The 13,775-nt window shown below is 36.3% G+C and overlaps 1 protein-coding gene across 2 annotated transcripts in view; it reads right to left on the minus strand.

The window, feature by feature from the left end:
• The window catches only part of WDR11 (WD repeat domain 11), a 76,080-nt gene that overhangs the window by 19,810 nt on the left and 42,495 nt on the right, over positions 1–13,775 (minus strand). For both annotated transcript variants that reach the window (XM_032776720.2, XM_032776721.2), the window contains exons 13-18: positions 11,320–11,395; positions 9,255–9,363; positions 8,856–8,980; positions 8,198–8,345; positions 2,781–2,887; positions 1,090–1,204 (exon numbers count right to left, since the gene is read on the minus strand). In XM_032776720.2, the coding sequence (XP_032632611.1) occupies positions 1,090–1,204; positions 2,781–2,887; positions 8,198–8,345; positions 8,856–8,980; positions 9,255–9,363; positions 11,320–11,395 (680 nt within the window). The remainder of the gene's footprint in view (positions 1–1,089; positions 1,205–2,780; positions 2,888–8,197; positions 8,346–8,855; positions 8,981–9,254; positions 9,364–11,319; positions 11,396–13,775) is intronic.

The raw sequence follows: 13,775 nt of genomic DNA on the forward strand, positions 1-13,775 counted from the left end.
GGGCCATGGCGCTCTCTGCAATGCTGCATTCTGAGGCCCTGTTCTGATACATGCACGCTGTCCCCACTCCTCAGCCTTGCCCCAAGGGCTTGGGAAAGGCTCTTTAGACAGCAGCTTAATTCTGCAGTGCCTGCACTAGATACAGTGCTTTTCAGATACCCTTTACACTGTTCCAGTCTACTAGAGTGGCTTGCAGTGAAGCAACAGCTCTGTGGCATGACACTGAAGACAATGAAGCTCCACTACAGACTTACAACAGAGTTGGAGCATCATAGATAAGGAAGAAGTTCTAGAGACAGATCTAAGGAGATGTGGCTCTCGCAAGTTGTTTTCCTGGGGACTTTGACAGATTTTCGATTGGAAGTCAATGAGCATTTTAAGGCTTCTACTTAAAAAACCTTCTTTCATTCACAAAAGGAGGGAGTGAACAGCTGCAGGGAGAACTAACCAGTAGCATCAACATTCCTCAGACATCACTCCTGGAGGAAAAGATTACAGAGTCACAGCCTGCTCTGCCTGTGGAATCAATAGAGTTCAAATGTCTATGGACCTCTGGAGGAAGGAATGAAACTCCAACTACATAAGATGAATCCCAGAATTTTTAAGAGCAATTTTCCTGAATACAGATTTCTCTTGCAGGAGAGGAGAAGCAGGGCCAATGTAAATATCAAGTGTCTGGCCTTCTCATATCCTCTAATAAGTTAAAACCAAGCTCTGAAGAGAAGACAACTTTACAATTCCATAAATGTAGATGTTCATTAAACTTTGATAAAGTTTTTGGAAGGGAGATTTTTCTCTTTCTAAATCTGAGTTCAAAACAACATATGCAACCCAAACTCACTAGAAGAGTGGTAAAATTGTATGTTTCAATAGAGTGTCGGCTGTCATAGTGAAAGGCACTTCTCAACTGAAATCAGATTGAAAAACTAAAAACTAAAAGTCCTTTGTGAAAGGCTGGGTAACTATTACACAGATGTCAGCAACAGATTCAGTATTATTTTAATCAGATTGCTTGGGCACCTAACCTTCTCTAATTCAATGCAGCATATTTTGCACACAAGTGAATACTGATAAGAAATAGATGTGTACCTCTTTGGTGTCCCAAACTTCAGCTCCATCATTGTACATTGTTATCACTTTTTGATTTCCTTTCCCAGGGGCAAAGCGTATTTTTCTCACCCAGCTTCGGTGTGTGGGGATCCCCCTGGGGACAAAAGGACAGTAGGTTCAATTTCATTCTCAGGAACAGATATGCCATAAATTGTTAATATAAATTCTCCCTTAAGCATTTACACTTTGATCCTGTATAAAATTTGTAGAATTAATCATCCAACGCTATATAAATAGATTAGCAAAAAACCCACAAAATATCAAAAATTGACAGCGCTATTAAAAAAAAAGTGGTCGCGGGGAAAATGTCAGAACATTTAATACTATTAGTTATCAAAATTTATTATGAAATAATCTTGCTTGGATTAAACATAACAGACAAGATCTCTGGTCGGTGTGAATGATCGTCAGTTTCATTTAAGTCAGTGGAACTATACCAATTTACAACAGTGAGAACATTCTATATCACAGAACCAGAAATTAATGATGAATTTGGTACAAGTGATCATGACTTGATCACATTCATCATGTCCAGAGCAGTGATGTATATACTTGGTGCTTTAAAAAGGCCAATTTCACAAAGCTGACACCAATTATGAGCCAGATCAGCCAGGAAGAAGAATTTAATCAGAAAAACGTGAATGATAATTGGGAATTGTCTAAGGAAACTTTACTAGATGCCCCAGAAGCCACAATCCCACACTGAGAAAGACAGTCATATTGCTTAAAAAAATACCTGGTTTAGGGGTAAGTGAAGGCAGCTATAAAAAAAATAATCATATAACAGATAGAAAAAAGGAGTGACTTGATTACAGTCTAGAAGTACCTACATGGAGAACAAATATTTGAAAATAAGCTCTTCACTCTAGCAGAGAAAGGAACAATAAGATCCAATAGCTAGATATTGAAGCAAACACAAATATAGACTAGAAATAAGGTATAAATTTTAAAGAGTGAGAGTAAATAAACATAGGAGCAATTTATCAAGGGTCATGGTGGATTCTCCATCACTGGCCATTTTAAAATCAAGATTGAATGTTTTTCTAAAAGATGTGATCTAGAGCAGTGGTTCTCAAACTAGGGCGGCCGCTTGTGCAGGGAAAGCTCCTGGCAGGCTGGGCCGGTTTGTTTACCTGCCGCATCTGCAGGTTCGGCCGATTATGACTCCCACTGGTTGCATTTCGCTGCTCCAGGCCAATGGGGGCTGCAGGAAGGGCAGCCAGCACATCCCTTATCCCACGCTGCTTCCTGAGGCACCCATTGGCCTGGAGTGGCAAACTGCAGCCAGCCGAACCTGCGGATGTGGCAGGTAAACAAACTGGCCCGGTCCGCCAGGGACTTTCCCTGAACAAGCGGCGGCCCTAGTTTCAGAACCACTGATCTAGGAATTATTTTGGGGAAGTTTTATGGACCGTGTTATACAGGTCAGACTAGATGATCACAATGGTACCTTCTGGCACGGGAGTTATAAATTTATTAACATAGCCCAATATCTCTCTGGTTAATCACTCTCTGCCAGGACATGACTGAGCATTTTCTTTTAAAAAATACAGTCTTGCATAGTTATCTCAGACAACACACAATCATCTACTAAAGAGAAAAAAAAATTAAAAATGATTTACCTTTCCTTCATTTTATATAAATTAGTAAGATTTTATTCACACTCATACCTGGATACTCTTGCTTTCAAATCCCAGAAGTTTAAGTTTCCATCAACATCTCCGAGAACCAATGTATCTCCTTTCCATGCAATACAAGTAATGCTACCCATGCTTCCCTGCAAGTATTTAAGAAGAAGAATGAAACTGTGTAATTAATAATAGCATACATTGGCATAAACATATCAGTACTGATAGTTCCTCTTTTTCCACAATGGGTAAATCTAACAGGCCAAATTCTTCTCTGGTACAACAAAGCAATTCAGTTGAATTTAATGGAGTTGTTCTGGGTCAGAGGACAGAATCTGCCACATCATATTTTTGAAGGCTTTTTGTCCTGAATGAAGTGAAGTGTTTTGTATTATCACCTTTGGGGTTTTAAAGCAATGAAAGATTTGGGATTTTAGAGCAAAAGCTTTTGTGTCCCTAGAGGTATGTAAACCCCAAGTGACAGGACTCAATTATCAAACACTCACAGAACCAACAAACAGTACTAGGAAACAGAAATAAGAGGATTCCAAATTGATAGATACATTTATCTGAGCCTTCATGTTTGATGCAGGAAAGCGGCTGCAGAGAAGCAAAAAATTGTTAAAAGGTCACAAAAAGAGAGCTCTGACCCATTACAAATCTGTAGACACCCAAGCCCTTTCTGTTCAATTCACGATTTGATGCCATTACAAAAGAAATTACAGCTGAACAAATGACTAACTTAAGAGAAACTCACACAAGGGTTAATCACTAGAATGCAACATTCAGTTTTTGAACACTGAAATACAACATGAAATTTTAATCTAAAATGATGAAAGCTATAATTAGTCTGCACCTAGATATTAATATTTCTTGTTCTACAAATTGGTATCAAGCTTTCTTTTTTTTTTTTTTTTTTTTTTTAACTTCCAGGTCACAATATAAAAACGGTGATTGAAACAAAGTGTTATGTGTAGCTCAGATAATGCATTTTCCAGCCAATAATTCTGTTTTGCCTCAGAAGAAGGAAAAATGATGATCTAGTAGACAGGCCACCTCAGGATACCTCAGTTCAATTCCTAGCTCAGTAAAGGCTTCCTGTGTGATCTTGGGCAAATCACTTAATCTGCCTATGTATCGGGTGGGAATCACAGGGTGTGAAGACAAAATTCATTAGTGACTGTGAGGTGCTCAGATTCTATGGTGACGAGGTCCATGTAAGTACCTAGATAAATAGTTATGTTTTCCACAAATTTCCTGATATAAAAACAACCCATCACATCAACATGAAAAGTGACATCCTCCAAACTTATGACTAAAAAGTGTCTGCAAACATTTTTCTCCTTATTTGACAGGTTATAATGTATTATTTACCTTTAAAACTGTCTCTGAAAAAAATCCATTGTCTGGCACAGACAGTGCCAATGCTTAAAGATTCCTGCCTCACTGTGGGTAGCAGCCATAAGCAAGAGACACACAGAGCTATGCGTAGCGTGTTACAGTCTCCAATGAGTTTTTTTCACTACAACCATAACAGAGTCAGGGAACCTATATTCTAATTTGATTGTTATAACCTCTGTAAAGTGAAAGTGAGAACTAACAGTCATTTAATCTTCTAAAATAGGGGTTGTCAAGCATTTTCATAAGCTGGACTGCATCTTAAACTGTGTCAGAGGAAAGCATGTGGGCCCATAACAATTATATGGAAAAGTAGTTTTAGAAAAATATTTAAAATAGTTATAGCTTCTTTTAATAAAATCTAGAAGCTGACAAGGAGATTCAGCACCATACATCCAGTCAACTCTGCATGGACCATCAGTAAGGGTTCCATTTACTACTGTCTGTCATGAACCATAGTTTAGGGTCATTATTCAAAAATGATGAAGAGCTGGCCAAAACCAAGACCATGCACCAGAACTTGGGACTGTCTGAAACCCAAATTGTGTGGCTTAAGCACACCTCTAGAAACAGGTCAGGGATTTGTATGTATTTAAGTACCTTTATCCCAATATTTTGTATTTGCTTTACTCCTGAACATTTACTCTGTTGAGAAGTATTAATTAAGAAAAAAATAATTCTCAAGAGACATCTGGTCTGGAATACTTTTATGTTACTGGATTATGCTGAACAAACTTTATAGATTTTCTAGAGAACTATTTTTCTCTTAAGTTAAAACTCAAAGTATATGAAGAACATCTACAAAATTGTTCCGTCCTAGTCAACTTGTAATGCTCAGATATATTTTAAAATTTCTTTCTAAACTACCAGACATAAATATCATACAATATCTGTATGGTTATATGGGTAACTTTTGTATTGTTAAAGCAATATTCACACAGTATACATAAAATAAGAAAATATTTCAGCAGACCTCTGTCTTTAAAAAAGCTTTGGTTATGTAACAGCAGGTAAACACTCACTACCTTTTTCCTAAATTCTGCAAATGTACTCTTGGGAATACATAATTTTTCACTAAATCCCGGGGAGGTGGGAGAAATCACACAATAAAGCATCATTTTTTCCATTACTTGTTTTTTTCTCTCCCCTGTGCCCAAGTCTGCTCTAAATTATTTACTAAAGCCATCAGAGACTGGATCCTTAATACCTGGTCTCTCTTTGTGAAAGCCACCACTATCTCTGAAAACAGACAACCTGTCACATGGAACAGAAGGAGTTTTGCAATATTTTGACTGCTTGTCTAAACAAGGAGAATGGGATAATAAAATGAGCAACATTTAACAATGTTACTTAAATGTATGGAGTAAGAGGAGTCAAATGGAGAAACAGTCGGGTTTCTAATGTTGCAACATGTGTATTTTTAAGAAGCAGTCTGAAGACAAACAGCTTTTTTAAATAGATAGAGGTATAAGTACCTGCAGGGCAAGCACCATTAACTGTTCAACAAGGAAGCCTTCATCTTTCCTAGAGCAAACCGATTACTTTAGGAGCCACAGGAGAGTGTGATCTTGGGTTTCAATCCCTTTCAGAGTATATATTACCAATTATGCCATAAAACGTTTTCTAGTAAGACTGACTACTAGCCACTGGGGGCTAACCTGAGAATGTTACATGTCATTTATAGTTATGAGGGGTTACAGGGATCATTGGTTTAGCCACTAAATCACTGCATAACGATCGTACATAAAGTTTATTTTTTCTGTCCCATGAAGAAATAATGGGAGGGAGGCATAGCTCAGTGGTTTGAGCATTGGCCTGCTAAACCCAGCGTTGTGAGTTCAAGCCTTGAGGGGGCCACCTAGGGATACCGACCAAACATCAGTACTTGGTCCTCGTAGTGAAGACAGGGGGCTGGAATCGATGACCTTTTGGGGTCCCTTCCAGTTCTATGAGATAGGTATATATCCATATATATTATTTTTATTTAAGAAAAAAAATTAAGACTTGGCTATTGAACTGTAGGATATTATTCTATACTCCTTACTAAGGCAAATTTGCATTCACTTCAGTAATAGGCCCTTAAGTAAGCAGAATTGCACATGCTATTAGCAAAAAAAGCAAATGAACAGAACATCTGCAGCTTAAAGTATCTTAAGAATGAAAATAAAAATGGAAATCCACTCTGACTACAGATCTCTGGTTCAAATACATAACTATGACCAGTAACAACATTCTGTACTTAGGTATGCCACTATAAGCTAAATTCATTCAAGTCTTGCTTCAAGGTACAAGTTAAAGCTCAAACATTTCCCCTATCTTAAATCCCATCACATGCATTTAACATGCAGCATTGCACAACTGTTTAGCAGCATGTGATAGTGTTTTGGACAAAAGGTAGGCTTCACTTTCTTGTGAAGGAATAGTCACTGGCGACTACCAGAGGCACACTACCAGAACTGATCGACGAGTAACCTGATCTAGTGTTGCAAATCTTGTATTCCAGGGCTATGACTGATGTACCGGTCCCCGCTGAAAATGAGAAAATAGACTTAGACTCCAATCCCACAAACACTTACACAGGTGCTTACATTTTTAAATATGTGAATAGTTCCGCTGAGCAAAATAGGGCTGTTAATACATGTAAAGTTATTCATATGTGTGTTTGCAGAAACAAGCCTAAATATGTTCATATTAAATGCAATTAACCATTTAGTGAAATGTTAAGGATGAATGGTTAAATCACAAGTCACACAATGCATAAACTAAGGCTCCGGCAGAAATATCAACCTGTTCATTTTGAACTTTTGTATATTTACTGGCATGCATCTTATGACATATATAATGTACACATTTAAACAGAAACACAGGAATACTACATGTCTAAGTTAACTTTGCTGTTGGAATATTAGAATCATAGTCAGGAAGTATAAAAATTAATGACACAGCCTTTAATGTCACGTAAGTATTTTTTTTAATCTTTGTTTTCCTTGTGATTTTCAAAAATAATAGAAAGAGATTTCTCATGCTTATGAGACAACATTTCAAAGTTGACACATCATCACCCTGGTCAGGTCTTATGGGAAATGTGTGCAATTATATCACAAAATGGGCAGGGCTTCATTCGGCTCAATTTAAAAAAATCCAGATGACCAAAGATGTCCAATACCCCCTACATACATCCTGCTCTATCCAAAAAACATGAATGTTCTCAGAAATGCTTTTTATAAACACAAACTATTTTAAAAGTGTCTCCACCCCCAAACAAAGCAAAGGCGCTAGTGCTCATGGAGGACCACGGTTACACCACATTTGAAATTTAATTTCAGCTGTTTCTGTTATCTTGCCTGAAAGAATATACCTCCATTTCCCCACAAAACAGTGGGATAAAGTATCTGCAAAATCAAAGTATGTTAATTGGGCAAACTATGGAAATAGTTTTCCTACGTATAGTAGTTGCTACCAGATGCCTACTATATGATTAACTTGGTTAATGCCTGGTCTCAACATACATAAGTGAAACTACTGTTTTCTTAAACCGAGTATGATAGTGTATCTTAGATTTCTGTACAGGTATAAAGACAAAGAGACAAAAAACATTCTACAGTAGCATAAATGGAGTGTTTTCCTTTTTTCAAAATGCTGTATTTACTATTTCCATAAGGATTAAGACACCTTCAACATCTGCATACAGCTTCCCTCATTTATGTATTATGCAAAATAGGGACACAATGAACAAAAATCCTCCATTGTTCTTTCCAAGTAAATATAGTGATCACACATATAACAAACTAATGTGCTCTTGTAAATAAGAGCACTGCTTGAATATTTACATAAAATTATATATCCCTACAAAAATTTAAGTGTCCTTTTTTTAAAAAACAGTAATTTTAGTTTATGTTTTACATCTTATATTTTTGGTTTCATGTTTCCAACTATTGATTTCTGGTAATTATTTGCCATTAAAATGCATATCTCTATTAATATTAATGGCATGCTGTTTTCTGCAGCAGTAGCTATGAAAACAAATTACAGCATTGATGATACAAAAATACCGAACTCACATCAGGCGGAATTCTTGCACTGTCTTTTACCGAATTTCCCTCCACTGTGAGATGATAAACCTGCCCATCGGTATCTGTAAACACAAAGTGCTCTCTGGCAGAAATGTTCTGACTCAGCTCAGATTTACTTTCGGCCTCCTGTAATAAGCTTTAAGAGAAAGATAATTAGACAACGGTGGCCTTTTTTTCCCCCTTGAAATGGATATAAGAGGTCATGACCCCAATTAACAAATACATAAAAATAGACAGTAGATCAGAAGTGAGTGTTTCCCCTGAGAACGGTCTGAATAAGTCCTGAAATAACAAATTGGTTTATACACTTATGACAGTGCATAAGTGGCAAATTAAAATTTTACTTCAAGGAGTAGGTCGCTAAAGTCTGTTGAGATAACTTTTCCTACTCAGCAGTCAAATCAAGGGACTATGTTCAAGTGCTAGACTTTGGCCCATTCTTTAGCTCCTTTGTACTGTTCAAATGGCACAAAGGATCCTGCAAAGTTGCTTTAACAGGATAGCTGAGAGTACCTCCATCATGGGAGAGCATCTGGATGGCACGTACCAAACAGCACTATTAACGAGCGCCAATCTCGAGTAAGAAAACTCATCTGAAGAATAACTGATGTATTACTATATCATATGAGACAGTGATGGGCAATACCTGATCACAGAAGATTCTACACTGCTAAGTTCTGTATCAGCCACAACCGTCTGTCGGGCCATGGCTTCACGGGCTGCAAGCTGTTTCTTTCTCAAGCTCTTCAAATTATGAGTAGGTGACCATTCCTGTGAGAAATTTTAATTAGGAAAATGGAAAATATGTCCCTTTTACTTCCTAGTTTTATTGATTAATAATGATGATGTCCACTACAGATTTACTTTTATGAAAAAAACCCAAGCCCTATGTTTTAATAAGCTATTTTGTGAGAGAAGAGTAGGGGAGACAAGTCAGACTGTGTTTGTAGACTAGAGAAATTTTTAAAAAATCAATTATTTCAAGATATACAAATTTAATAACCATTTACATTTCAAATGAGAATCAACAGATTGGATTCCTTACCAAAGCAGTCACGGTAGGGAAGTTTTTTGACATTTCTCTAAGAAGAGTACACGTCCTGACATCCCAGAGTTCCAGAGGCTTGTCTTTAAATACTACAGCTAAGTACTGCCTGAAATAAATGAGACCTTTACTACATTCCAGTTTGTGTAGTGGTATTTTTTGTTTGTTTTAAGTAGAGGGCGAAAAGACACTTAACAAATTTAGTCTGGCTGCGATCTTGCAACAAGTTTTGTGGAACTGGACTGCTACACCCATTCAGAATCCCCCTGACTTTCCTCACAGGAACAAACATTTAGAGTTCATTGCAGAATTAGGAACGAAATGATCCAAAACTTTTGGTCACTATCATAGGTTAGTAGTGCATGGTATGTGTGGAATTACTTTTGAAAACTGCTGCAAAAACTGGTACGTAAACTCTTCTTACCATATTTCCTGATATATAAACATCCATAAGCCACAATTAATAAAAAAAACACCATTGTTATCATAAGGTTCCTGTCAGATATGGAGACTAATGAGAAGAAGAAAATTTGAATTAAAATGTGAATTTGTTAAACTTGATGCTGTTGCAACAATCTCTTACCCAGCCAATTTAGGATCTATACTATACAGTACATATCAGGTTTTTTAGATTTAAATGGAAGACCTTTTCATTTCTAAATCTGTCTGCTAAAGCAAAGAGCTGATAATAGTATAGACTGATTTGACAAAAACTCGTTTTCCGGAAATAAATGTTTAGCAGACTCTCATTGTACAAATATTAATACAAGAAAACGTAACTGTGTTTTACAGATTAGCTATTTCAATGGGCTTTTAAAAAGACTTATTCTGCTATTCTGAGTTTGTTCTACCATAATAAAATGAGGATAATCTGATCTCAAGATTGCCTAGCTATAGAATTTATGCTCTCTACCTCTATTGAAGATAACATACTGCTGAGAACAAGGTTAGATTGTAAGCTCTCCATATTTGAATGCTTATTATTATATAACAAAAGTTGTCAGCTATTTTAAACAAAAAAAATTATAATAAAACCTTTTATAGAATTATATTGAATCCAATATTGTTTAAATTATATTTACAAAAAACCAAAAAATCAGAAGACTTCACACCACAGTCCTGTAGTGAATGGATATGAAAACCTCTTACTACTAATTCATTTGCCACTTTTGCCTTCCAAAACGTTATTCTTAAGGAATGTCCTGCCTTCATCCTGTGGAGAATTACGACCCTGCAGTCTCTAGTCCAGGATCTTTGCCTTCTCATAAGGGTATGTACAAATGCAGAGAACCCCTTCTAGACTTAACTCCCTGTTTTCTGGGCAGTTTTCTGTCACATCACAGTCTGCAATGGACTTTTGCAAAGTAACTTTTTATGACTTGGATACAAACTGTTTCCTTGTTTTTTCACATTGAATGTTTTAAAAGTAAAATTCACACTTTAATATTGTGTAAGCTATCAACTCTACCTTCTCCCTAAAACTGAAGGCAAAATAGCGTCTTTCCTAACCCATCTTAATCTCTAGCCAGTCAAACTGTTCCTTTCTTGTTCTCACCTAATAATCGTCTCTTTCTTCAGACTGAACCTACTGATTTGTAACTGTGGTGGCAACTGCAGGGCCTAACTGTGTTACGTTCTGTGTAAAACACAGGAAGACATTGATGTGCAATCCTAACTTTCTGATTTTATTTAAAGTTTAGATTCTAAAAAAACCTTGAAACTCATGGAGAAACACAAACTCTGCAAAAAATTTCATAACAACCATTCTCTAGTGGCCCTGGACATCAAAATACAACTATTAGACTAACATTCTCCTTAATTATTCTAGACACCCAGTGGGATTTTGAAGTTTGTGAAAACGTCCATTACATAAATATTCATATTTTAATAAAAGCCTGTAGTAACAAAACATATGTAAAAATAGATTATTTCTTTGATTAATCTGCATATTCTTTTCCACCTTCTCCTTGTGCAGAGTCTTTCCTCAATAGCCATTTACTTCAGTCTGTTACTCCTGAAAATTCAATACTAGATAACACAAGCTTTACAAGGCTAATCTACTTACTTCAAATGAGACACCTTTATCATTTCAATCGCTGGTTCATCATTGCCTCGTTCCCCACGAAATGCAATGCTCCTGCCTAGAATAGAGAAGTTATATGGGGGGAAAAAAAGAGAGAATATACAATAACCACCCCACAGAAGTAAAACCCCTGTAATTGACCTGTCACACCTCTGCTTCTCTATTCACAGTTATTCAACTTTTTATTTGCTTTCTAGACACTAAAACATAATATAGTCTCTACTGCCTGAGAAAATACCCCATAACAATCTCACTTCCAGATGTCAGTATTTGCGTAATGCCAATCATGCATTAATTCCAGTAGTGCTGATTGGCATTACGCAAATACTGACATCTAAGCGAGTTATTTGAGTTGTAGCTCATAGACAATATTTCATATCTACTTACTGACTGCTCCAGAAGGAAACCTTGAATGGATTTCAATTTTCATACCAGAAACACATTCTGCCCCTGTATTTTAACTCCTTTTGACTATAAGAAATGTATAAGTATTTCTCCAATGAAGTATTAACTCATTCTGCACTCACGGAATCACTGCATTCCTGTACTTGTAAACTGTAACTTTCAAAACGGAACTGATCACTGCTGAATACCAATAATGAAACTTACTGTCTTTTCTCAGTGAAGCTTTATATGACCTATACAACTGTTACTCAAAGTTCCATATTAATATGCCTAGTAAAGAATCTGTCAAAAAACATTTCCTGAATCTCTTTTGTTGTCTGTATTGTTACAGACATAATTGCTTACAGATATTTTGAAATAAATGTCCAAAATAATTAACACAATATAATCAGGCTGGTTTCATTTTGACAAATAAAATATGCAAAATTCTGCATAATTTTAAAATATTGTGCACAGAATTTTTAATTTTTTGGCACAAAATTCCCCCAAGAGTACTTTTCCTATGGCTGCAGACTTCCTGCTTAGTGAAAATAGCCCAGCATGGATGGAGTATATGAGGTCAGCAGTGAACCATAAGCACTAGAGCAAAAGGTCTGCCTGTGTAGAAAATTAAAGTTTGTTTTCTTCATAACTGAGAAAATACCTTCAGGGTCTCTTAACATTCATTATTTATATACTAAAGGTATAACGGCAACTTTAGCAAAAGCACAACTGGGCTAATTTTTTTCAATCCTACATGCAGACTCTTTTTCTAGCGCTTACAGTACTACTGATAAAATAGTAAATTGGGAAGTCCATAACAGCTACTATAGGAAGCTACTAAAGGGACGAAAGGGGAAGGTCAGTCATTGTCAACATCTGATAAAACTCACAGCTAATTCAGTTTACTGGAGAACACAGCTGAACATCTTCTGTTACCTTTTTATTTTTTTAAAGTTTTGTTACTATTAGGAATTTCTATAGAATAAAGTTTAGTGGAAACCAAATTTCTTTTAGCTATAATGTCACAAATATGTTTTCCACTTCTTTTCTCCTAACTGCTCATTTGGTTTTATAAAAGATTAAAAAAAAAAAAAAAATGCAATAGCAAATTTAGATTAACAGTTATTTTGTGCAATGCCTTAGAAGTGCTCATAAAATTAGAAAGGTTCTTTTATATCATTTTAAAAGTTTTGCATGCCACATAAAGTAATTTAGAATTATTGGTGCGTTACTAGATTCAGGGTCTTCAATTAGAAATTAAATGGTTCTGGGTTTATACATTTTAAAACAAATTTAAAATTAGTGAAAGTGCTCCCCATTCCTAGGAGCTCTCTAATCTTCCAAATCAAATTTCTCTGTAAGAGAAAGATCACAGATGGGCTTTTCACCCAGCTTAACCCCAGGTGTTTGAGAGATTGACACTTAGGCCAAAGAGCTTTCCACAGACAATTTACTAACAAGTTGATTATAAAGATCTTGCAACACATTGTTTGAAACTGTCTCAACTTTCCAAACTTATGGTTAAAATATCTATTACATATATGCAGCAAGTTTATTTTCAAAAAGTATTTTTAAATAATAATCTTATATTAAAACCAAGAATGAACATTGATTTCAGTAGAATATCAGCTTATAATGTAGCATCATACATGTGTCACAAACTAGATTCTAACTTTAAAGTACAGCTATACCATAAAACAAGACATTTTGGGGTATCATTTGTTTTCCCAGTAACTTTTATATCAAGTATGCTTAGTTTGTAAGTAGGAAGTTAATGGGGGAGGGATCTTCAATGGACTGCAGCAGATGTTCACAATGCTGAGGGGAGGGGTGAAAACAAGAGCCCCTGCATGGCTGCAGGAGCTTCCCTCTCCATTCCCAGCTCCACTGTCTTGCCATTGACTGACAAACCAACTAGCCGGTTGGCTCTTGTGAGCCACCACTTGCCTATTTAAAGCCTCTTGTGCCTGCCGGTGACCATGATCATTGCTGGCCTGAATGGATAAGGTAAAAGGGATCAACTCTCAGAGTTAAAGGAGATCCAGGATGTT

This window comes from Chelonoidis abingdonii, chromosome 15 (genome assembly GCF_003597395.2).
Source record: "Chelonoidis abingdonii isolate Lonesome George chromosome 15, CheloAbing_2.0, whole genome shotgun sequence".
In the NCBI taxonomy this organism is placed as follows: Eukaryota; Metazoa; Chordata; order Testudines; family Testudinidae; genus Chelonoidis; species Chelonoidis abingdonii.